The sequence below is a fragment of the Castor canadensis genome, chromosome 4, assembly GCF_047511655.1.
Source record: "Castor canadensis chromosome 4, mCasCan1.hap1v2, whole genome shotgun sequence".
NCBI classification, from domain to species: domain Eukaryota; kingdom Metazoa; phylum Chordata; class Mammalia; order Rodentia; family Castoridae; genus Castor; species Castor canadensis.
This window is the reverse complement of record NC_133389.1, coordinates 122,143,788-122,169,085: the sequence shown is the minus strand read 5'-3', so window position 1 is coordinate 122,169,085 and position 25,298 is coordinate 122,143,788. Positions and strand designations below refer to the sequence as shown.

The 25,298-nt window shown below is 41.1% G+C and overlaps 1 protein-coding gene across 8 annotated transcripts in view; it reads left to right on the top strand.

Annotated features, from left to right (window-relative positions):
- Stk39 (serine/threonine kinase 39) overlaps positions 1-25,298 on the top strand; it is a 290,768-nt gene that overhangs the window by 16,856 nt on the left and 248,614 nt on the right. Inside the window, exon 1 of one of the 8 annotated variants that reach the window (XM_074071026.1) lies at positions 21,729-21,845. The exons of 6 other annotated variants lie outside the window; for them this stretch is intronic. In XM_074071026.1, the coding sequence (XP_073927127.1) occupies positions 21,752-21,845 (94 nt within the window). In that variant the 5' untranslated portion in view covers positions 21,729-21,751. Of the gene's footprint in view, positions 1-21,728; positions 21,846-25,298 lie in introns of those variants that run through there. One more of the 8 variants, XM_074071029.1, reaches the window with a different exon arrangement.

The window sequence follows — 25,298 nt, the reverse complement described above, 5'->3', positions numbered from 1 at the left end:
GATGGTTTGCAAGAATTAAAGATCATGAAAATGTAATGTATAGTAAGTAAATCGATGGTGATGATTATAACAGTTTTAGCACTTAGGCATTAGTATGCTTCAGCCCCTGGGCCTAGAGCTTTCCATAGTTAGCTTATTTAATACTTACAACAATCCAATGAGGTAGGCTTATTTATTGCTACAGTCCTTCTTTTACATGGGAAATCCTCAGTATATTAAGGCCCTTATTGTTATTTATATTTTCCACATCAGTGTACTCTTATACTTTGGTATGGCTTATTGAAAATTCACTGACTAGAAAATTCACTGTTATCCAATAAGGATTAATTAAGCATGTACTATAGGATACTTAAAGCAGATAAGGATTGTCCCTTCAAGCTTTATATTTTAGTAGTATATATATTTATATACTATTTATATATTTATCTGATACTTTAAGAGGTTTCTTTTGAGGGATTAGAAAATAATTCATCTTCTGATGATTCAAGAATTTATTTAAACATTTCACAAATAGGAAAATCAGGGATTGAATTGCCTCTACTCCAAAGTAATTTCTTTGTGTTCTCAAAATAATTAATGTTACTACATTGGTAGAAAGAGTTCTGGAGATGAGATGAGAAGATGAGAAATTTTAAAAACACTCTCAACTGTCTTTCTCATCCTTTCCTCTTTCATATAAAGTACCTAAAAATGAGTTGGTAAAGTTGCATAAAGCAGTGATGGCCTGTCTTCTGCTCGAATCAGTGATGGGGACATTGAGAAGTTTAAAAAAGTTATTAGCATTAATGCTAACGTGTTGACAGGTTCAAAGAAGACAGAAGAATTCCGACAGTGGACATGTATTTCATTATAGAAGAGAGATTCCCATATCAATTGAAAAAACCTAGGGTTTTGGTCGTGTAGTTCCCAACATTGAAAACAGTCTAAAAATCAGCCCAAACAGCAGACTGTTAAAAATTTTAAAGGAAAAAACAGACACAAATACACCTTTCTATAAATATGCCTGTAATCTCCTGGCAGGCAGCGCAAGATGCTCTGTGGATTGGAAACTTGAGAAAGTGGAACCATGGAAAGGAGGGTGGGGAGCAGGGAGTGAGTATGTAGAAAGACGAGTAGCCATGCTAATGGGTAGACTTCCTGTCTCCTGCTTTCACTGGAGAGGACAGGTTACCCTCCATCTATTTATTTGCTCATTGTTGAGCTCTGGTGTGTGCCAGGCATTGCTATATCTTGGTGATATAAAGAGGAAGTTCTCTTTGGGGTCTGACCTTGAAAAGCCTGGGAAGTCTTCAGGAGAGACAGACAAGGAAATGATCACAGGCTAGTGAGGTTATTCTCTAGTAGAGATGTGTGACATTTAGAAGGACTCACCCATCTCCAAAGTCCTCCCTTCACTGACAGCATGTTTTATACTTACTGTCCAGTCCTAAAGGATATAATTTGACATCCAGTTTGAAAAATTCCAGCCACTAACTTTTTGTTGCAACGTTTGTTCCAAGACAGATTTGAAGTGAGAGACAGGACTGAATGATTTGATCAGAGTTGGCAGTTTATTGCTGCTTATTCAATCACAAGGTCAATGGTAACATTAAACATGTATGTAAGTGCATATCTGTTTTTGTTGATTTGAGTATCAGTATCATAATTTTGTATATAAACTGCAGCCTCTGAGACCACTGTTTAAACTGTCAACAAGGAAGAGAAATAATGGAAATAAATAATGGTTTTATGTTGTTCCCAGCAACTGAATTTACCATTGTTCTAAAAACTCAACAAATGACCACAGGATGTGGATTTAATCAGCTTGTGCTTTGAACAAAGGTACCCTGGTTGTAGTGGAATTTTTTACTCCCCATCATCCCGCTCATGTGTTCACTGGCTTGCCTGTGCCAAAATCAATACCAGTTCATTATGACTTAAGCAAGCAAATAATTTCAATGCAAAAGAAATATACCCAGGAAGCAAAAGGAATTACATTATTTCTGGCTCTTCTAGGTCAGCATCTGAAACCAAAGATTTTTACCTTTTACCAGAAAAAATATTATATAAGGTGGCCTGTTTTCATTTTGTTTATTTTTTGCCATGTTGGGGAATCAAACTCAGGGCCTTAGTGAATGCTAGACAAGCACTGTATCACTGAGCTACATCCCCAGCTCAGGTGGCCCATTAAAGAAAAAAACCCTGTCATGCAGCCTGGATTTAGTGGAAGGTGTTATTAACCGGCAGTGAGGCATTGTATGTTCTCTCAGTCCTCTCCATTGGACACACATGCAATTATGCCCTTTTGTCAATTCCAGTAAAAAGTTTTCTGTTTTTGAAAATAAGCAAACTTAACAATAGAGAACTGTTTGGAACTAGAACTTTCCTTAAAAAATTTGGCTTTTATTTATGAGCTGTTTTTTTAATCCAATTGCAATAGCTTGCTTTTGCTTTTGACTTTGACTATGCATAGTATGTGTCACCTCCCTGAGAGACATCCGTTAGTCATCCATTTCATCAGTGGTATATTAGTAGCTGCTCTGCTTTACAGACACCTCTCTCTCTCTCTCCCCCCTGCCTTTTATTATAGAATATTGGTTTTATACCATCACAAAGTTCAAAAGCCCTAAGTTCAATCATCTTAAATCGGGGACCATCCATATGGAAGGTGTCTGGACATTTCTAAAGCTTTTTTCCCTCCTACTGGGCATAAAAGGGCACACTTGGGCACTGCAGTGCATTACAGATGGCAAGGGGCTGGCGAGAGAACTGAGACTCGGCTTGGATGTTTCCTACCCCTGCCTGTCAAGGTTACTGCTCCACAGGGCGAGCATTGCTTTCTGGGTACTTGGGTCACTGCCTATCTGTCGTCAGTGGAAAAGGAACCGAGAAGAGCCCAGTGTTCTCACTGCTCTGTTTGATTTCACGTCACATATCTTTGATCTGTTCGAGGGGCGGTAGTCAATCTTAGAAGGTAGTGTTTGGTGTCCTAATGTATCTCTGCTATGTAAGGACTTAATTCCTTTTCTTGTATCTTATTTAAGCCCTCATGATCTGGCCCCAGTCTGCCTTTTCAAATAATCTTGCTTTATTTCTGTTTCTTTTTGTACTTCTGTATTTTATTTCTGTTTATGTTCTGTACTCTTTCTTGCTTCCTAAAGATAGCATGGTGGCTCATGCCTGTAATACCAGCTACTCTGGAGGCAGAGATAGAGAGGATCATTGTCCAAGGCCAGCTCAGGCAAAAAGTTGGCAAGCTCCCTTCTCAACAAAAAAGATGAACGTGGTGGTTCTTGGCTATAATCCTAGCTACTTGGGAGCATAAATAGGAGGGTGGCAGTACAGTCTGACTAGGGGCAAAAACACAAGACCCTATCTGAAAAATAACTAAAGCAAAAAGGGCTGGAGGCATGACTCAAGTGGTAGAATGTCTGCCTAGCAAGTGCAACACCCTAACTTCAGTCCTTAGTACTGGAAAAATAAAGATAAATGGGCTATAATGCCTTCTTGCCTATTCCACTTTCTGGAATGATAGCATCTTGTCTTGTTTTGTTTTTTCTTGAAGTACACACTTCAAGATTCACCCTAAATGCTTATCCCAAATTCTTGGTTGATGAGATGTGTAGGGAAAATTCCTTGTGGCTGTGTAATACAGTTCCTTATCATATAGCTTATTCTCTCTGGTAGTTTTATAAGTTCCTAGAGAATAGAAGTCTGTATGTCCTCTGTTTTAAATCCTGAGTAGAATTTGCCGTGGTTCATACTACTTGTTGGGAGCTGGTTGTTACTTGTCGAATGACTGCATGAACATCCATCTTTTGACCGTTTAATGCTCTCCTGTGTTCAATATGGACTTTTCCTACCCTTCTCCTCAATTGTAGACCTTTTAGAATTTGCTTTGATTTCTTTTACTGTTTGGTGGGGAGGGTAGGGTGTGTTCTGTGCTCTTCCTTTGCCTCTCTGCTCCTAGGTGCCTTTGGAGAAGCATGACACTGGACTTAGTTTCCGAGCTTTCATCTCCATGCTCAGGAGTTTCTCTGTGGGTGGTCATGTTCTTCAGAAGGCTTGGTCCTTGCTCTTGTGATCCCCCCTTGGCTGAGCATTTGTCTTGGAGAAGTGAGTATCTGTCCTGTCTGTCCCTGGTATGCATGGTGCCTGTGTACCCTACAGCCCTGTGACTGTAGGACTTTGTGTAGTCAGCTTCCCTAGAAAAGGCATGTGTGCATACTGTGAGAGCCAGCTCTCTGATGACATTCTTTTGGGCATTTTCTCAGCCTTTGTGGTTCAAGTTACTCATGTAATTTGGACATACACTGTGTGTTGCAGTGAAACAGAACTTTCTGTTGTCCCTTGGCCTACAGCAAGTGACAGCAGCAGTGCTGATGATTCAGAAGAGTGAGGCTCTGTTGGGCAGGGTACAGGATTGGTCAGGGGCATCCATCAGCAAATTCATGCTGATGATTTCTGTGTATTGTCTTCTTAATGGTGACATGATACTAGAAGATGTGTGTATGGTTCCTGTATGCCAAAGAAGAGAGTTTAAGTGTTTGCTGCTAGTGAGCTGTTCTAAGCTGTTCCATGGACTTTACTTTGAAATAAATAGTTAGTGCCCCCCGCCCCCCACCACCACTAGAGCTCATGTTTCCAGCGTTGGCTTTGACATGATACAGTCTTTTTCGGGTGAATGCAAAGGTGAAAGAAAAGGATAATGTGTGTTCCTCACATAATAAGGAGTATTTCTGTGATGTTTTCATTTTCCCATATCTGTGTTTCTGTTGTTTAGGAAGGTGGTAGAGGGTAGTCCAGTAAGAAGGTGGAAAAGTTATTTTGTCCCCTTCTGCATCCTGGGACTGGCCTTTCTCCCATTGTAGGTTCCTAATTTGTGCCGAGTCTGTTATAATAAAGATCTGTAAGCAGTGTATCCAAGTGGACTTGTAATGACACACATTCCCAGATGCAGGGTATCTGAGTTCATAACTTCCCAGGCCTCTGCCATGACTATTCCTTGGGAACTTGGGGACATGGGATGGTTTTGAAGACTGTGGTAGAGCTGCACTGAAACACATCACCACCAATTTCAGTTTTATGAGTTTGTTCAGATTCATCAGGTAATGCTTTGTGGACATAGAACCCTAGCAGGCCTGCAAGGAGAAGCCTTTACCTGACACCCATGGGTATGAAGCCAGGGCTGGTGCCAAGCTTACCCCAAGCAGCCCTCTCCTGGGCACCTCGGCTGACTTTTTAAAGAGGTTGGTTGGATACAAGGAGGCCTCCTTTTACAGTGAAGGGTAGGCATGAAGCCCATCAACAGGCAAGAAATGTCTGGTGCTGAACAGACTTAGATGCCAGAAACCAGAGTCCTGTGATGCTCTGAGGCCATCCCACCTAAGAGGTTTGGTGCAATTCACCTGCTTAGAACCTGGAAGGCACACCAGCAATGCCTGCTTTTGAATGTGGCTTATGACAAAGTTTCTCTGCCCAAAGCTGCCCATTTCTCTAAGGTTTGCTCAAGCTGGGGATTGCAGTTCACCATTTCATTAAATGACTCACCTCACTGAGAAAAGACTTACCCCTTTCTCCTGGACTGCCCAGACCCAGGAATTTCATGCAGGAATTCCAAGGAGATCTTAAAACAGTCAAACACAACTTTTGGTGTGCAGGCACACTTCTGTTTCTGTCATAATAAATTAAGCTGGCAAGTCATAAAGTAGGAAACTATTTTGAGACTTGTGTTTATTATTTAACAAGTAGCATAGATAACTGGTCTCAAACAAAACACAACATAACCATAACAAAAACCTAAGCCAACCCAGCTTGGTTGGCTGACAGAGATCCTGAGCCTAGCCTTGGTCACTGATTGCTGTACTCTTCACCGGCCACATGTGGTCACTTTGCCCTTTTTCACCTCTGCCCTTCCAGCTGGCTGGGGAGGTGAAAGTACAAGAGGGAAATGGCCTGGGGGCCCCATGGGATCTGAGTCCTGTTTGGGCCTTCCTCCTGGTTACAGTTTCTCCCACTCTGCTACTTCTCCCCACTCGATGAATGATCCCTTGTCAAGCTTATTGGAATGCCCTGTGGGAGGGATGCTATGCAAAAAATCATTGTATTGCCCAGCTGCCCAGCCCTTAGAGATGCCAGATCGCTCGTGGCACAGAGTGAGGCCTCCTCTCTGGCAGGGCCTAAGAAGGCTGGGGAAGTGCATTTGAGAGGCTGCCCTGTCTCCACCAGTGCCACGGTCATGACCTTACCCCAACTCTAATGAAAGCTTTATTTCCGGCTTCTAAAGTGTGAGTCTCTACGTAGGCAGAAGGTGAAGTTTCCCTGCTTTTATTTTATTTTATTTTTTTGTCCTTTCATGTGATTCTTTCCAGCTGCTGTTTCTTCACAAATGTCAGGATTGTCTCTCCTGTGTCACCTCGGGCAACTGGTACTCATGACTAATTGTTTAAAAGGGCAGCCTTTTAAGTTTATTTTGATGAAAACAGAATCCCAGAGAACTCACTTAGGCTTTCTGTATTTAAGCAGGTGACCTGTTGGTGTTTGAGGTTTGGAAATTAGACACAGAAAAGTAGGGTTTTTAGTATGGTAGTTGGAGGAGCCAATAGTCCAAGGCAAGTTTTGTGGACTTATTACTCATGTGTGTTTATACTCTGAACTCATTCCAGGCCTTTGAACTTGATAGCAGACAGCCAGGGCAGGTGGTCACGGGGCTGAGGAAGGGCCTTCTTGGAGCGGAAAATCATGCAGTGCACTCTTACTCAGCTAATGTTTTCCCTCCCTGTAAAATCAAATGAAATCTGCCTCAGTTTGAAGGATGTGAAAATAGTGTGTGCATGTGTGTAACTGATAATGGCAGTGTTTTGTGGGAGGGGTTTGGCTATGAAAGATGAATAAAAATATCCAAACTCACTTCAGAATAGGGTTTTCTTTTGGTATAGGCAGTTGTATACCGTTTTTGAACCTTAGTTATGAAACCTCTGTGAATTGGAGTATCATGTGTATGGAGAAGTGCAAATACTGAGTGAATCAACTTGAAAACAAGGATGAGGACCCTGGTCCATCCCCAGGGCCACAGCCCTGTGCATTCAGGATGCTGTGGGCTATGGGTGAAGGGAACACCGAGTATAGATTTGTGGAGAGAAAACAGCAAATGGCAAGGCAGAAAATAGAGTGGAATACCATCTCTTTTCCTTTTTTTAAAGTCAGCAACTGGGTGTGCATTTAGACCTCCAGGGTAGAGAGGTTAAACAATTTTACCTCCGTTTTGTGGTGCACTGCTTTTGGGGGGTCTGGACAGGGCCCTTCTCAGATCTACAGTGAGTCACTTGATTTTGTGACTTTCATTTACCCTCATTCTCATTACTCATTTCATTCCCCTTTAGTCAACCTTTTGAGTGTTTATGTGTATCCTTTAATCTGTGTATGTTCCTGTAAAACAAGCAGGGCCTTAGGCAAAATTCACATAGTAAAATTATCCCTTTTGAATGGGACACTTGAGTGGCAGTTAGTACCTTCACATGGGCTGTTCCCTCTGTACTAAAACATTCCTTTTGCTTCCCACACTCATCTCTGTCCCCCGCCCTGCTGCCACTCTTCTTTCATCTCTAAGGATTTGCCCTGTAAACTGAACTATGTAGTATGTCACCTTTGTGTGCATGCATGTATCTTAAAATCAACTTGGTTGTGGTGTAGTTTACATACTCATATTTTAGTGGACTTTATGCGCGGGTTTTGGTTTTGTTATTTATTTTTTGGTGGTCCTGGGGTTTGAACTAGGGCCTTATACTTGCTAGGCAAGTGCTTTGCCACTTGAGCCATGCGAACATCTCTTTTTGCTTTAGGTTATTTTTCAGATAGGTCTCCCATTTTTGCTTGGGCTGGCCTGGACCCCAATCATTCTACCTAAATCTCCCATGGAGCTGGGATTATAGTTGTATACCACTATGTGTGGCTTGTTGGTTGGGATGGGTTATCACTAACTTTTTGTTCAGGCTGGCTTTGAACTGTGATCTTCCTGATCTCTACCACCTGCATAGTATTTATTTTCTGCATCTTTTGCATTTATCTACTTCATGAAGAAGGTACCACCATCACTCCTGTTTTTACAAATGAGTATGGAAACTCAGGGAAGTTTCGCGCTTTGCATGGGACTGCAGAGCTTCTGAGCAGACTGGTTGGATGTGAGCGTGGGCAGCTGGCTCCAAAGTTCGCACTGCTCCACTGTGCCCTCCAGTGGTCTTTCTGGTCTCCTACAGGTGTAGTTTCAGTGCGTGCTTTTCCCACACAACATTATGCTGTTTTCCCACATTCATAAAAAGTGACTATAGAACATTGTTTCCCTATTGATGAGTTTTTAGGATGTTTACTTTAATCTCCCCCTCCCCTCTTCTCCCCTCCTCTCCCCTCCCCTTTTCTCCCTTCCTCTCCCTTCCCCTCTCTCTCATGAGTTGTACTGAAAACAATATTAAGGACCAAAGAAATTTCTAAAGTAATAAGTATTTATTGTAGAAATATGGCCAAGCAAAGAGAACAAGCTGAAGCACATATAAACACTTTCCTCAGAGGTAAACACTAAGAAGTTTTTAACATAGCATTCCAGTTTCTTTTGTATTTTTTTTTTTTAATTGGGGAAAGCCCTTTAGGAGAAAGAATCATGCAAGAATTGAAGTTTATGATAGAAAGTTTATAATATACAACATCTTCCATCTAAATAACAATAGTGAATATTTACCACCTGCTTAAAATGGGACCATTTTACAGAGACTCTATGGTTATCATAGCACAAGAGATTTATTTGGACTTTAAAATCTACACAAGTGACTTTGTGCTCTAGCTCTTATTCTTTCTTACCTTTTTTTTTGTTTTTTTTTATGTTTGCAGTGCTAAGGATCAGACTCAAGGCCCTGCTTGTGCTGGGCAAGCACTCTACCATGTGCTTTCTCTAGCCACTCATACCTTTTTGATTCAGCACTACTTAGGACTGGTCCATCTGTGTACCTTCTGTGCTTGTCTAGACATTTGTTCTGGCCATGAGTTTCTTATTTTCTTCCACCTCTGGTCCCCACCCATAGCACTGCAGGACACACCCTTCTTGCATCTGAGGAGTCTGGGAGACTCATATCCAGGTGCAAGTTAAACAGATCACAGTGCTTGTATACTCTTAATCTGACTGAGTGTTGGCAGAGGCAGATTTTTTTCCAGAAAGGCTATGCCAGACTCTGTGCTCTCATCCTCTGTCTTTGCTATGGTGTCAAAGGCTTGGGTATGAATGCCTAGAAAAAGGACCTAGAAAGGTATACACCAAACTGTCAACACTGGGACCGCCTACAAGGGGACCTGGAGGGAGAGGATGGTCAGAAGGCACTTGACCACTTATCCATTATGGTATCAGGAGAATGTCTTTGTGTGGCACTGGTTATTATAATTTACTGTTTTTAAAAAGTGTGGGAGTATCACCTTTCCCTAAAGCTCCCAATTTTATACCCCACGTTTGAAATTGCAGATGTCTGCGTTTAATATTAGTTGTGGCGCATGCTGGGTGCACATTGAGGTACACTCAGGCACCAGCATGAAGAATGCCAGTGAGCTCTCCGTAGACATCTAAGCTGGTTCCTCACATCTCAGTTGGTTCAGACAGGTTAAGCAACTTTCTGTAGGGTGCTGGTTCAAGAGAGTTGGTCAAGTTTGATGTGGGAAGGTGGAGCTAGACAGGTGGACCATAGTAAAAGGCTTATTTCTATGAGGCTAATGTTGGAAGAGGAGGTTGGCACTGTCTTCCTGCAGGGGAAAGCATTTTTACGACCAGTTTCAGTAACTTCCTTCTGCAATCAGTTCTCTGAATGAATGTATTGGTTTGATGTGTTAAGGTACTCCTTGCCCTGCAAGCTGTTTCTCTTTCTGTGCAAGGAAAGTTTGTGGTCTTCATGTCATGCTCAAGTTCCCTTCTTTTGCCTCTTCCAAAGTGAGAGAAATAAAGGTGCTGCTGGCTAACTAAAGATGTTCTTTCTAAAGGTGCCATTCAGATTCCTCTTGGTTATTAGTTTCAACTAAGATGTTTGTTCTTTCTCTGGATCCCAAATAAATGATCAGTAAATCATTTATGTTACAGTAACTGGAAGGGCCAGGCAGTTAAATATAACTTTCCCATTGCTGTTCTGGTTCCATCACCTTCCCCATCCTCTTTACTGTGGTGAGTCACTTGGTTGAAGAGGACAGCACAATAACCTACAGGTGCAGCTGTGTGAGTGAGTGCATGCTGCAGAAAGCAGAGGTGTTGGCAATGGCTGCACTGGTGCAGTAACCACACCTGATGATGGCTACCTGGTGACAGAAGACAGGACGTCAGTAATGTGTTATGAAGTAGACATATGTTTGCTGCTCACAACTAAGTAAAATTAAAAAAATAAGAATCAGTTGGAAGGCAGATGCTAATATAAAGTCATTTTCCTTTTTTTCAGTGATGGGATTTGAACCCAGGGCTTAATGCATACATGCATGGTAGGCAAGTGCTCTACTGCTGAGCTTTACCCCAAACCTAAAGTCACTTCTTTAAGGCAGGAGTACTTCCTGCCACCAATTATTATTCAGAATTTACTGGTCAGAGGTTAAAGGCACACAGCATGGTGAAGGCAGAACCTCTAGCTTAGCTGTTGTTCCCAGGGCTGGTGAACTCTGTGTAAACTCTAGAGCAGAGGTGACTCTTATAAACAGGTGCACATGTGTGGTAAGTACATTTACCACATGTGTGGTAAATAATTAATACCATTTCCTCTTGACTCACTGTTGCAAGGGAGGCTAGTCACTCTAATTGCAGTCTGTACTGTGTCAAGCGGGAAGTTGAGCAATCGGCCATGTTCAGTAACACTCTTGAGATGAGGTAGGTAGGTGGGGTGAGAGAGATAACAGTCATACTTTGCCTTTTTGGTGAATCAAAGTTAAAATATTTTTATTGTCTAGATACATAGCTACTCGAGAGTTGTTTTTTGCCTTACAATATTGAAGGAGTTTGTTTGATTTGATTGAGAACTAAAGTTTCAGTGATTCGAATAGAGAAAGTAAACTAATGAATTACACTAATGACATTTCCCTTTTTTTTTCTTGTGATACTGGGGTTTTAACTCAGGGCCTACACCTTGAGCCATTCCACCACCACCCCTTTTTTTGTGATGAGTTTTTTCGAGATAGGGTCTTGTGAACTATTTGCCTAAGCTGGCTTCAAACAGTGATCCTCCTGATCTCTGCCTCCTTAGTAGCTAAGATTACAGGTGTGAGCCACCAGTGCCTGGCTTTTTTTTCTTTTTTAACTATAAAATGCCTACTACAATTGAAATGTTGAGGGTGTTTTTGCCTTATTTTAGAGAAAGACAGTAGGTTTCTTTCAGAAAGAAAACCATGTCTGGTGTTCCCACAGTAAACAATAAGGAGATTAAAGATTTTTCCAAGTTCAGATTTCAAATCCATGATTCAAAGTGTGACAGGTTGCTTAACTAGCACATGACAAATGAGAGTGGGTGCCTCTGTGTGTGTAGCTTGTATGATCTGGTAACTGGTAATGAGATGTGCAACACCTCTAAGCTAGAAATATTTAGGAAACCACAGTATACATTTTTTTTCATAGCTATTTTCTGAACCTGTGTAAAGGCTCCTGTTTAGAAGAGTTGGAAAAAAAAATGATGATAAATGAACTTTGAGGTGAACTTTTGATATTTGCATTGCAGTCCTGTGGGTTTAAGCTTTTAAGTTGTTAAAATTGCTGGTGATATTTGTGAAGACTTTCAGTTTCCAGTATGTTCTGGATGGTGGTGATGTGACCCTTTAAAAAATGTAAGCTGATGTATCTGCCTATTCTGTCTACCCTAGTCCTTTCAGTGTTGGCCCATCCTTTTGCCGCATGGGTGGGAGTTGAGATTTTTCCAGTTACATTAGTTTCTTACTGTAGGAGGCAGGTTTTAAAGTTAAATATCTAAGTAGACATTTAGCTTCATGATTGTCTTATTTTTTTCCAAAATAAATGTTTTCATGGTGGCCTCTCTATTTTCCATCATTCTTTTAAAATCTAGCATTAAAATATATTTGACATCTGCTTAGACTTTCATCACCATCAATAAAAAGTTAGCACACTATGTCTGTGCATTTGATGCTTATGGGCCTGGTAATGCAAGGGAGAGAAGCAGAGCCTAAGATTTGAGGTTGATGAAAGTAGCATGTAGGTTGACCTTTTTGGACTTATGTGGAAGAAGGTAGGGAATGTGATATTAGATGGAGTGGTGGTGCCCTGGGAATGTCCACTAAGCTTGTTCTGCCAGTCAGGCAAGATTGGGCTGTGCTGTGGTAGCAAACAACCTGTCAATCATAGAAGCTTAGTGCACACCGGGCTTTCTTGTTCTCACTGTCCCCTGTGGAACTGGGAGATGCTCCAGGTCAGTTGTCCTTCATGCAGCAACTCAGGCTGCTTCAGTCTGTAACTCTCATCTGTTAGCTCTATGGACAGGAGGGGAACAGTTGGGGACTTCCCCACTTCAGCAGGAGGGGAATGGTTGAGGAGTACTTTGCATGGACTTCCCAGCCTCAGCAATGCAGAGGAACTTACCACTGCTCACGTCATTGGCCAGAACCAGTCACATGGCTCTGCCTATCCCAAGGTAGAGCTGTGCTTTTGTGCACAAGAAGGAGACATTGGTGATGTCTATCACATGCGTCTAAATGAGGACTGAGATCTCAGATATGAGATTGGAACTAGAGATGAAGACTTGAGATGTCATTTAGAGAGAAGGAAATGATGGAGTGGATTTATAAGGGAAAGCTTATACTTAAAGAGGGGTCAGTTTCCATGACAGTGTCTCTGCATATAGCTTTCTTCACAACAGGGCGGTGTGCTGCCCTAGAAAAATAGAAAGATAGCTGTAGCTGTCCTAGAAAAGTCAGAAAGGTTCTCTTGGTTCTGCTGTTGTTGATTTGCATGCTATATTGACTTTCTCTCCCTCTCAGAGTGCACTTGCACTCCATCACTTTGGTGTGATGCAGTATTTTAGGTTAGCAGACCCTTAAATCTTAATAATGACAGGTAGTATTGGCTAGCGTTTAGGTGGTGTGCTGGTAAAATGCTTATTTTTAATGTCAGTGGTATCGGAGAGAATAGTACTTTTCTGCCTATTAAACATCAATGGGGACACCGGTTTTTTTATTGTCCTTTTTCTAGAGTGCTTATCATTTAATTTCGACATCGGAATGTGTAACTGTCGTTCTTCTGAACATTTTCAGAGAGGAGACTTATTGGGTCCGATGCTGAACCACTTTCTGAAGGTGCTTACTGCTCTGGTTCTCCATCCCTCAGGCCTTTGCCACCACTGTTCTTCCCTCTCAGTTTCTCTTGTTCACTCTTTCTTCCTCCTCTACTTGTTAAGGTGTGGACTTTGAGAACAGATGGACCTAGGTTTGGATCACACATTCCTGTGACCAGCTATTTGACACTGGGCAAATCACTCTCCAAGCTTGTGTTCTTATCTGTAACATGGGGCAAATAGCTGCCTAAGGATTTTAGTTCAGGTTGAGCACCCCTTATCTGAAATGTGTAGGAACGTAAGTATCAGATTTTGGAATATTTGCATAGAGTTTATTTACCCTTTGAGTATCCTTAATCTGAAAATCACTCTGGGATTTAGTTGTCTATTACTAATTTGTATCAAATTTAGCATTCAGTAACTTATGCAGAAACACTAAACACAATATCTGGTAATTTTAATTGTTCAATAATTGTTACCTATGATTGGTGTTGTCATTATCATTCCAAGGCTCATCTCAGTAGTTCTTTTGTGGCAATGTTTTTTGGGGTACTGGGGAATCAAACACAGATGCCATGAAAGTACTGTAAATTTATTTTGGGTTGGGATATAGCTCAGTGGTAGAGCATTTCTCTAACATGGGTAAGGCCCAGGCACTGCAAAAATATTAATAATTAATTAAAACATTTAATGTAAAAATTTTAATGCAGGGCAAGATGTGCTCACTGAGAAAAAATTAGATAATATATAAATGCAGAAAGAAGAAAATATAAAAGCTGTAATACCATCTTCAGAAGTTAACAGTAATTATTATTTTGGCATTTACTACATATTCACCAGTTTGGGATTATAATGTACATAATCTTTTATAACCTGTTACTTTTATTTGCTGTGTTATTGATTTTCCCCTTGTACCATAAATATAGTGCTGTTATTTAAGACTTGTTTTCAGCATTTTTATAAAATCTTCAAACATGCAGCAAAGTTGACATTTCTAGAGAACACCTGTATTCTTTTTCTGCGTGGTCTAACACTGAGCTACATCCCTAGCTCCTCATCACCTGTATTTGGCCTTTGACATTTTACCATACTTCCTTTGTCATTTATCTCTCCATGCATTGGTCCATCCTTGCTTTCTTTTTTCTTTTCTTTGATGGTACTGGGGTTTGAGCTCAAGGTCTTATGTTTGCTTGAGCCACATTCCAGCCCTCTCCTCCGTTTCCTTTAGTCTGTTTTTCAAATAGGGTCTTACACTTACCTCAGACTGTGATCCTCCTATCTCTCCCTCCTGAGTAGCTGGGATTATAGGTGTATACTGGAACACTTGGCTTATTTTTTGAGGTAGGGTCACATTGTTATTTTGTTGCCTGGGCTGGTCTTGAACCTCCATCCTCCTCTTACCTCCCATCCTCCTCTTACCTCCCAAGACCTGTGTTTACAGTTGTGAAACATCACACCTGGCCTAGAATCATTATTTCTTTTGCTATATTATTTCAAAGTAAATTTCAGTGCAGTGTGTTAACTTTTAGCTAAGCTGGTTATCTTCTGAATTGTACTTGGCTTACATGCTTATTCAAAGCAAAGTCAGGAACTTGCTGAGAGAATTAAAAAAAAAAATTAAGAGCTTGGGGGTCTTACTAAAAGCCAAGCTGTCCCTGAACTCCTGGGCTTAAGTGATGATCCTGCTTCAGGTTCCCAAGTAGCTGGTGTGGACTACCTTGCCACCACCAGAGAGACCTTAATGTTTGGTAGGTCTTGGACTGACTTCTTGGTGGGAGAAGCCCTACAGAGTGGTTTCTACCAGAATCCAGTTGAGTCCTGACTGCCCTGTGGATACAGTTTTACCTCTCCTGCTGTGTTTAGCCAAAGGTTCCCTTGGCAGAGGAGTGACAGACTATTGCTCTCTTCAGTAACTTCACTCTTGTTACTGGTGTAAATAGATTTTTCTGCCAGTTTGCCTCGTTTTCCTATTCAAATGACAGGTTCTTTCTTTTATTTAGTGATGGTTGGTGAAGGGCAGGGGGCAGCGTGGGGCAACCTAGGGGACACAGACAACACTTCTAGCATATATCTCTCCAATACCTGTTTTTCAAGTTGTCTATTCCAAGGGAGCGAGGCCTGGTATGGAGATCTTGCTTTGTGTACAGTTCCCAGCACAGCACCTTGTGTATTTAGCCATTCATTGACAAATAGACTGTCCTTGTTAAACCTTCAGAATCCCTGTGCTAGCTCTATTCTGCTGGCACCTGGTAATTTTCACAAGTATTCAGGAGCATGCACCCATAACCCTTATAGCCCTTTGTTGTGTTTTCAAGTGGTAGGAGGCCCTTAGGATGGAGCAGTCTCTATGTCTCTCCTGTTTTTGTCATGTTTCACATTCCAGGGTGTTCAGTCTCTGTGTCACGTCATCACCACTTTTAAAATGATATGAAGCCTCTGACATGTTCTTTCTCACAAACTCAGCTTTGGGTAAAGGACCTTCCTAGGAGTGGAGTCCCTGACTGTATGTGACTTTACATTTAGGGCCCCATAGGTAAAACATTGTTCTCTCTCTCTCTCTGTTCTTGATCATTTCAGGCAGATCATCCAGTGTTTGGGTTATACATGTTTGTAGATCTTTTCCTCAGACAATTACAAATCTTAATGCTGAGCAAGCCAGGACCTTGGTGTGTTGAAAGGATACCTGGTTACTACTTTATCCCAGCCTTCTTTCTCTTCCCTCTTTTAGATGGAGCCCCTCTAATTCTGAGAGCAGTGGTCCTCACCTGAGTGACATTTTGCTCTCCTTCCAGCCTCTGGGACATTTGTCTGTATGTACAGATTTTGGTTGTCACAACTGGAGAGGGGTGAGGATATACTGCTGGCCTCTAGTGTTAGAGAGCAAATATGCTGCTGAACATCCTATAATACACAGAGCAGTGTCCCACAACACAGAATTTTCTAGTCTCAAATGTTGGTAGTTGAGAAATACTGCCTATATATAGAGGTCCCTTTGTGAAAGTCTTCTTGGCAGTAGCATTATATGACTTCTGTAATAGTGTCACACTGTTCCCTCTCAGAAAGACCGTCTGCACATCCAACCTAAGTCCTCATGCTTCAGGGACTCTGAAGTGGAGACAAAGATGTGTGCTCACCACCTTCTGTATATGACTACTTTCTCAGTTTCATCTCAGTTAACTTACTACATTTATTGACTTTTTTGTCTTACAGCCTCTTCATTCTTTTCTTTTTTTATTGAGACAGGGTCCCACTGTGCTGCCCAGGCTGGCCTTAAGTGATCCTCCTTTATCCTGCCTCAATCTCCCAAGTAGCTATGACAACAGTCCTGTGCTACCTTGCCAAGTTTCTCTCTCTCTCTCTAATCTCTAGTTGTTCCACCAGATTTTCATGTATTATTATTATGTTTCTTATAAGGTGCAATGACCCATTCCATGTGCGTCATTCTCACTGTCCAGATGGTACTTGCGCCTAAGATGGAAAAGGGTATCTTTGAGGTGGAACTAGGAGCAGGGGCATCATGGCTAACCATTAGTGAATGACCATTAGGAGAGAAAGAGCAGTTACTTCTCCTGCTTATTAAAGGGAGTCATGTGGAAGGAAAACTTTTTCATGTCAGAGGGACCTGGATACCAATCTTTACTCTGCCACTTGGTCCCCGGTTTTATAGGTATAAAATGGAGTTAAAATACTCAGGGTGGTTGAGAATATAAAGTGCATGGAACCATGTCTGCACTTAGGATTCCTAGCACTTTATAAGTAGGGGCTTGGTGTCTTAATGTACTGTATCCATAATTTCTGTTGAAGATAGTCAGAACTTTGGGAAATATATAAAAAGAGTTTAGTTTGATGGTGGTTTTCAAACTTAATTGTGCAGATAAGTCTCCAGGAGCATGTTAAAAATATAGGTCCTCAGGCTTCATCTCCAGAGATTCTGTTTGGGAACTTTGGCCAAGTCTGGGAATGTGTCTTTTTCCAAAGAAGGCAGTGGTTCTGATGCAGGCGGTCCACAGATAACACAGATGAACGAGGAACAATCCTGGCTTTCTGGCTCCCATGTGAAGGATGGGCCTCAGCTTGCTCTGGAGGCCTCATCTCCTGGTAGTCATTTTCTCTTTCTTTGCAGTCATTGACAGAATAATTTTTCAAAGGACAAAAGTGTTCTTTGTTTTTGCTTTTAATGACAACTAGAGATTTCTTTTTATTGGGTAGTCTCCTTGAACGTTATTTTGACTCAGCATCCTAAGAAGTCTTGTGGGAACTGGCTCAGGAACTCCACCTTAGAAAATGTGCTTGTTCATTGGCTGATGGCATTATGATTTAGGGTGAAGACGGGGCAGATTGGAAGGAGGTGGTGTTTATTCTCAGGAGGTCTTGGAGGGCTCCGGAATGAGAAATGAAACATGGGCAGGATTTCTCCCAGCTCCAAACTGCGTTCCTTTAGGAATGCAATGAAAGTGACTAAATTCCATTCACTTGTAAATTCTTTGTGCCTAGTTGATTTCTTCCATTACTGAATGATACTTGCTAATCTAAAATACTGACTGTAATAGTATTTTGAAGATTTCTTTTTGCATTTGTGGTTTGAGGGGTGGGAGGCTGGCATACCATGTGGACCCATGATGACCAGAGCTGCTGACTCCTGAAATGAATGTTTGTAGTTTCCTGACATACAGGCAAAATAAACGGCCCAGGCTTGCCCATAAATGTACCTCAGTAGCCTCTCTGTGCTGGAAGTCTGGGCCTGTGTGTGTTTTCAGAGGCCTCTTTCTGTGAGAGTGTTCCACCCACACCTTTTTGTCAGACATAGCGTCTCACTGCTAGCTAAGGTTTGGCCTCTGCAATATGAGCTGCAAACCCAAAGCATTTAATGAGGAAATTCTTGGAAGGAATTTCCATCATTTACTTAATAAAATGAAAGTGTGATGTAGAAATTAAAAATTAACTGGGAAGTACAGTTGGAAAATGTAAACCATAAGAGACTTGCCTCTAAAATGCTAACTCCTGGTTGGAAATCCCCCTCCTCCCATAAGAATTCCCTTTAAGCTCCTGTCAGTTGAGTTTAATGAGTTTTAAGCTGTGAATGTGAATCTTAGATAAAAAGTATAAACCAAAGGGCCACATTATTCTGGCATTAAGGGTGTCTGTCTAATAAGTTCTACTTCATTTGTGCTGGTAGAAGACTTTCTGTCTGGTTGTGTCAGGTTCCTGATCCCATGGCAGTTAGACGTTTCTGTGAATTTCATAATTATAAAAAACAAGTACTGGCCATATAATTATTTATAAGCTAGAGCAAAAAAAAAGGTAAATGTTTAATAGTTACATGGTAGTGAAAAAGAAGAAAGAAATGTGCTTAATTGAATAGATTTTTCTTTCAGTTTAAGTCGTTTTACCCTTTAAATGTGTTTGTTTTAGAGTTGTTTAAGATGGTATGAGATGTATGTGTTTTATAAATTTAAAGTGTGCAAATAGCATGACAGTTAATATACTACTGAACATATACCCCAGTTCCTGATGCATTCATCCATGCAAAAAAAAAGGCAGGGAAATGTTAAAAGTTCACAAGAGAAATGAAGGTGAATAGAAAGTGGAACATTGTTTTTGTTGGTCCTTTGATCATTGTGGTTTTGCTGGAGTATGTGAGGGACTAATACAGGCCAGATACTATCATGAAATATAATATGACATTCAGATACTCTTATCGCCAAATGTTTCTAAGGCCTTGCTGGAAGCTTAATTACTTCTAGCAATATTTAACATGATAGAATACCATGTCTGAAGATTTGTGATGTCCTTTTGGGTTCTTTGTTCTGTGTAAGCCTGGCAGAAGATGTGAAAATCTTTATTGACCTAAATATAAAATACCAGGTTACATTTCCTTTTACAAAGGGTATCATCATGGAATTCCTTAATGTGGCATTTTTCCACTAGTGACTTTGAAATATGATACAGTTTTGCAAAACTGAACATTTTGCTCAGTTTCCCAGGATGGAGTCCAGGTCCTCCTGGGCTAGCATCTGATCTATACATAACAACCCCTTTCTCCTTCAGACCTTCTTCAGAAACAGTTGAACTCACAGGTTAAGGTGAGCAAAGAAAAGCATGGGAGAGGTGATATGCTGTCCTTGAGATTGGGAGAGTCTTCACAGGGAGGCTACTTTGGCCTTCTTTTAAATTGAGAACAGATTCCAAGGTGTTACTTTCACACCTCCCTGAATGACATAACCCCTGAAGTATCAGGCTGTCAAGGGATATAGGATCTTTGTTTTAAACACTTCCTGAAGCTACAGCTTCTGAAGCTCCTCTCCCTAGTCACTTTTAGGATTGCCTAAAGTACAGTGCCATAGGTAAGAATCTGGAGGATAGCTGGGGAACTGGCGATAGCATGAGTATGCGACACTTTCATAGATGTGCATTGAGGAACTAGGAAACCTAAAGGAAAGACACCTTCAGAATGTAGTGTAGTAATCTCCCTGACTGTAAAATTTAACTTTATATTCTATATGTAGCTATAAATCTATCCACATGTGTACAGTGAAGTAGTTCAGTGTAGAACTGGCCTTAAAACATTCAGAGAGTTGTCTTGCATAGTCTCACCAGTGGACTCTTGCTGAAAGTGTTTAACTACCTAGTAAATGGTCAGGTGTTGGTGGAATTACAGTGCTGGGGAATATGATGCTCTACCTAAGTTCATGTTCATGTTCATTTCTCCCATTAAAAAAGAAGTACACATTCTCTGGTGTAGGTTTAGCTGATTTCCTCCTGTGCTTTGTGAGTTATTGTAGTATCCTAGGTAAATAATCTCTAAGTGAAATTGACTTATTTCTTTATACTCACTTGGTTTGGCAAATCATTGACAAAGGATTGTATAAGCAATTTAGTGAGTTGCCAAATACAGCAACTTTATAGGAGCACTGAAGCTTATGTACTTGGCATTGTTTTAGCTTTCATTTGCAGCAAAGGTGGGTTATCCCTTTTGAAATACTAAGTGACACTGAGACAAAGGAGGACTCAAGGATTAAAAGCAATAGTTTATGGTTCAAGAACATGTTGGGATGTTGTGCCATAATTAATATCATTAAAAACAGGCTGTAGAAATGCAATATGTGTGATATTTCCATTGAAAACAGCAGAATACAAAGTCAAGATTTTTGTTGTGTTGTGAGTGTGTGTGTGTGTGAATAAGGATGGGAATATAATATGTATCCATGATTGTGGTTGGTTCATGGGATTTTTTTTTTAATGTGCTCTTTGTCATTGTTTAGTAGGGTTTAGTTTTAAAGAAAGTAGAAAAAGAGCTTTCAGTCACTAATTATTTCTTTTAAGTCTCTAAAAGATAAAAGAGTTGGATGGAAAAATAAAAATGACAAATACTTTTATTTCTTCTTTTGATTTTCTAAACATTTCTTTATAGGATAGTACACGTGAATATCTATCTGTAGCAGGTTGAAGAACAATTCTTTCTCACTGAAATGTGTCAAAGTTCTTCCTTCTCTGCTTGCCTCTTCTCACTCAGTAAATGACAGGCAGCAGCAGCTTGGTTTCCACCACTTCTTCCCCAGTACCCTCTCTCTTCCTTGTGCTTGATGCTAGAGATTGACTGAACAGTGTGTGGCAGCCAGTCATTTCAAATTGTCACCTGGAGGAAGCTGACTGTTCTGTTGAATGTTCCAGCATTGGCAGAGTTTTGGGAAGGCTGGATAGAGAATTAAGGATACTTTATATAAAATTCAGTGATTGTTATAGAAGAGGTGATCATACATTTAGTTTTAGTCCCTAGCTGTTTTCTTGTTGCAGTTATTTTCCAGTCTATCAGAATGTGCTGTGGCTCTGCATCCAAATATACCCAGTCCAACCACTTTTCTTCTTCTTCTCCTCCTTTGCTTTGGCCACCTAGCTCATGCCATGATTAATCTGTACCTGCCCATCTGTGGCAAGTCCCTAAATACTCATGCTGCATCTTGCCCACATGCAACCTTATTTTCACACAGTAGCCAGTGACCTTTGTAAAATGTAAGCAAGATCCTCTGATTCTCCTTTTCAAAATGTTCCAAAGCACACATCTTTGTCCATATGACTTTGTGTGTTCAATTTCCTGTCTACCTTTCCAACCATCTTTTTCCACTTACCCTCTCACTCAACAAGATCTAGTCACATTACCCTTGTCTCTGTCCCTCATCCCTGCTGCAGGCCCTTTCCCTATGCTGTCATCTCTTCTTGGAGTGCTTTTCCCACAGATCTTTACAAGGTAGCTTCTTTTCCTCGCTCCGGATATCACTACCCCAGAATGGCTTGTCTGACTGTCACAGCTTGAGTACTGTACCTACCAGTTTTATGTTTATCATAGCACTTACTGTGGTCTAAAATGATGTTATTCATGATTTTTTGAATCCTATGTTCCCTCCTGTATCAAAATATAAACACTGGGAAGGCAGGCAGTTTTGTTCTGTGCTTCCTTTCCAGCACATTCGGTAGTGCTTAAGAAGACCTGTTGAATGAGTGAACAAGCACAGATTCTCTGGCATTATGGTTGTGTGACATGTAAATTGAAGTTCTTTTCAACTCCAAGATGCTGTTATTCTTTGTATGGTGAGTGCATTATTGCAATTAATGTACATAGGCATAGGCCATGTATTTTTGATCACTTCTGCCACCTCATCCCCTTTAATGATACAAGACTTGTAGCTGTCCCTCTATTTATGTCTGTGCCAGTTGTCATTACTGGGGATGGTTGGATTGAAGTGTTACCATCGGCATGAATTAAAGTGAAGTTTATGAACACATTAGGGAATCGAATCTGAATTTTGGGCTTTTCCAGGATTTAGGTCAACACTCAACTAGTTGGTCATAGCCTTGAATCCAACCCTGAGAACTTAGCTGGTTGGCTTTTTTATAGATTGTATGCTTGGTAGCAAACAAGGCAAATCAAGAGAGTGGAGAACTGCCTTAGAATTCAAGGCAGAAATATTGGTTAACCAAAAACTTGACAGAAAGGACAAAAACCCTAATGCTTTCTATTATTTAAGTGGAATAAGTGAAACACAAAGGAAATGAAGAAGTTTATCTATTAAAAGATCTATCAATCTAATTAGCCTAGCTATTAAAAAAATGTAGTAAGTGAATGACTACTAGTCATACTGGGACTCATGCCATCTCCGCAGCAGCTCTCAGTAGAACACACCTAGTTTGCTTTGAGTTAGACATCTCTCACAGAGCTGGGTATCTGAGCCTCAGTGTATAAAAAAGTAGTTTCAACTTAGAAAATACAATGATTTTTTCCTTACAGTATCACACAAGGTAATCTGCATATGTTGAAGTTAGACATAGTCCTACTGTTATGAAATTTTTTGATGTGAGTGTTACTAGGGGTTCAAATATGTCGAACAAAAGCAAATGCAGTAATCTAGCTGTTCAGCTTTATTTACTGTGTGGCTTTAGTTACCAATACGGTTTGAAGTGTTTTTCTGGATTCATCAAACAAATTTCTAGATAACTGAAGCCCAACTTAATTTCAACTATAGTTGCTGAGAAATGGTCCTGAAGTTTAATCACACTTTGTGTATTAGACAAAGAATTGTCCTTATCTTTCATTTGTAGAGAGTTTCTGAAAATGCACCTGAAAAAAATCCAATAGTAAACTTCCATGCTGTAGGGTGGAGGGAATGGCAGATCTTCATTTTGAAGAGTTAAATTCTTAGTTAAAAAATAAAATCCTTAGTTATGGTTTCTTGGAGGGGGCTTTCAAGCTGAGGAGACCCTTTCCCAACGTCATCTCCTTGGCTAGACATCAACTTTCTCCTCTGCTTACATTCCCTCCCTAGTTGGCCATAGGCACTAGGAGGTTGGTCAGCCTCTGAGATCTCTGCCCCTTTCTTAGGAGGTAGGTGCTTGGAACCTTTGGGGATAGTTTGGGGAAGCTTGTCCCCTATGCTGTAGCAATTCCACCTGGTCTATGGAGCAGTAGCCTCCCATCACCTGGTAACTTGTAGAACTCTCACACTGAAACCCCTTCAGGCCTCCTAGGTCAACAGCTACATCCTCACAAGAAACCCAGGTGACCAGGTGCCCCCTAGGTCATCTCCCATCTGAGTTCCTACATACTTCTAATCCTTTGGTCCCCACCCCAGGATGATAGGAGGGAGCACTCTCCTCATCTTCTGCCTGATCCCCTGTTGATAGGATTATGGGACTTGCAGATGGACTCCATTGGGAGGAACTCCTTGGGGGGTGGTTGGTAGACACAGAGCCGGCCAGATGCTGCTACTTCCATCAGGGCTTATCCTTATCTGGTGGTGTGGAGCCTTCCTTAGGGCACTCCTACCTCTTCCTTCCTGCTCAGCGATGTTCTCAGGCCTCTGGGGTTGTCTGGACACTGCTCAGAGTCTACTACTTGGGCTGAGCATTTGCATTCCTATAATGAGCATCCTTGTCTCTTCTGGCTTTTACATTGTACCCTCAGCTCAGACCGACAACCACCGTGCCATGCATATTGAGTCAGGACACTTGTGCCTTTTGGCTTTTGCCAGGGGGTGTATCTGTTTAACCTGTGTGAATAGTAATGGATATTCCTTTGTGGGATGGCTTCCCTTTGGCTGGTTTAATCAGTAAACCAGTGGGTTTTGCTGGAAGAAGTTGTACTATCCTCTCAGCAAAAAGGAAGTTTTTTAATCCTGCCAGATTGTGGGGCTTTATGTGTAGGGAGAAGGAGTTCAAAGTGATCTTTTGCTGAGTGTAAAACTCAGATATTCTTTGTCAGAATGTGTATACCCTGAAGTCCAGGCCCTGATGAAGTGTAACCTGAGGTGGATACTGAAGGGCTGTCGTGGACCCTTGTTTGTCATCTCTTCATTCTGTTAGGTGTTTCATATCTCCTCTTTATACTCAAATAGAATCACAGAAGACCCTTGTTTATATAACCTGCCATTTTTTGTGTGGTTCCTCTATGCTGAGCAGGGACCAGTGGATTCATTTTTAAAACATGATGTTCTCAGCTCATTCTGGTGGAAAATGGGTACTCAGAATGATCTGTCCTGTGATACTTGACTCTAGAACTGAACTGGATGTTCTGCAGATGAGAAATACCTCAAGGCAGGTAGCCTGCCTAGGCTTGGTCCTTCAAGTTCACTGTCACATCCCCTACAACTACCTATTTAAAAACAACAAAGTGAGCCATCCAGAGAGAACACCTTGAGTAAAATTGCACTTTCTCCTTGCTTGTAGGTTTGTGTAGCCTGCCAGTGCCTACTTTCCTCTTTGAGAACCCAGCTTAGATCACAGCTCCACTCCCCTTGTCCACAGGTGACCTCCCCAGCCTTGGGTTGATGTGCATTTCATTCACTTAGGGAACACTTACCAAGGGCCTCTTGTGTTCCAGGCAGTGGTAGGGCAGATTCTAGAAAGCATAAAGTTGAAGGAGACCACTGTAAGGGCCAGGAGAGGCACATGGAGAGTCCTTGAGAGCCGTGAGAAGTGCCTGACTCTGCTAACAAAGGCAACATTGCAGGTGACTAACTCATAGACAATCCCTGGGGTAGGCTGTCCCCTGTGCCTCCATATCAAACAAGGTGGTCTTTTTCTTAAAAAGTGAAAGAACATTCACTAATGGGGAGGTTATGTGTTTTACTCCAGGTAGTAGAATCAACATCAGGACTGAAATTCTAGAAAACAGTTTTAGTTTTGAGGGGTTAGACCTCTTAAGTAAGTGCTTGAAATTTAGTCAGTATATTTTGTCTCTGGTGCTGAGGGTTGGACTCAGGCTTCATTCTTTGCTAGGCAAGTGCTCTACCACTGAGTGTTCAATGTATTTTTAATTGGCTAATAATCATATCCACAGAGTGGTTCTTCATCTGCTGTGTATCATTAAGAAAAAAATGTCTAGGCATACATCTCAATATTAATCATATTGAGTAAGACGGGAATTAGACTACTTGACGTTCCTCTTCAGTCTTGTGCCTAGGGTTTATCTGGACCTCTTCCGTAATAATTTTAATTACTATTTAAAATTGTTACTGATTTTCTTTATGCTACACGATCCCAAGCCAT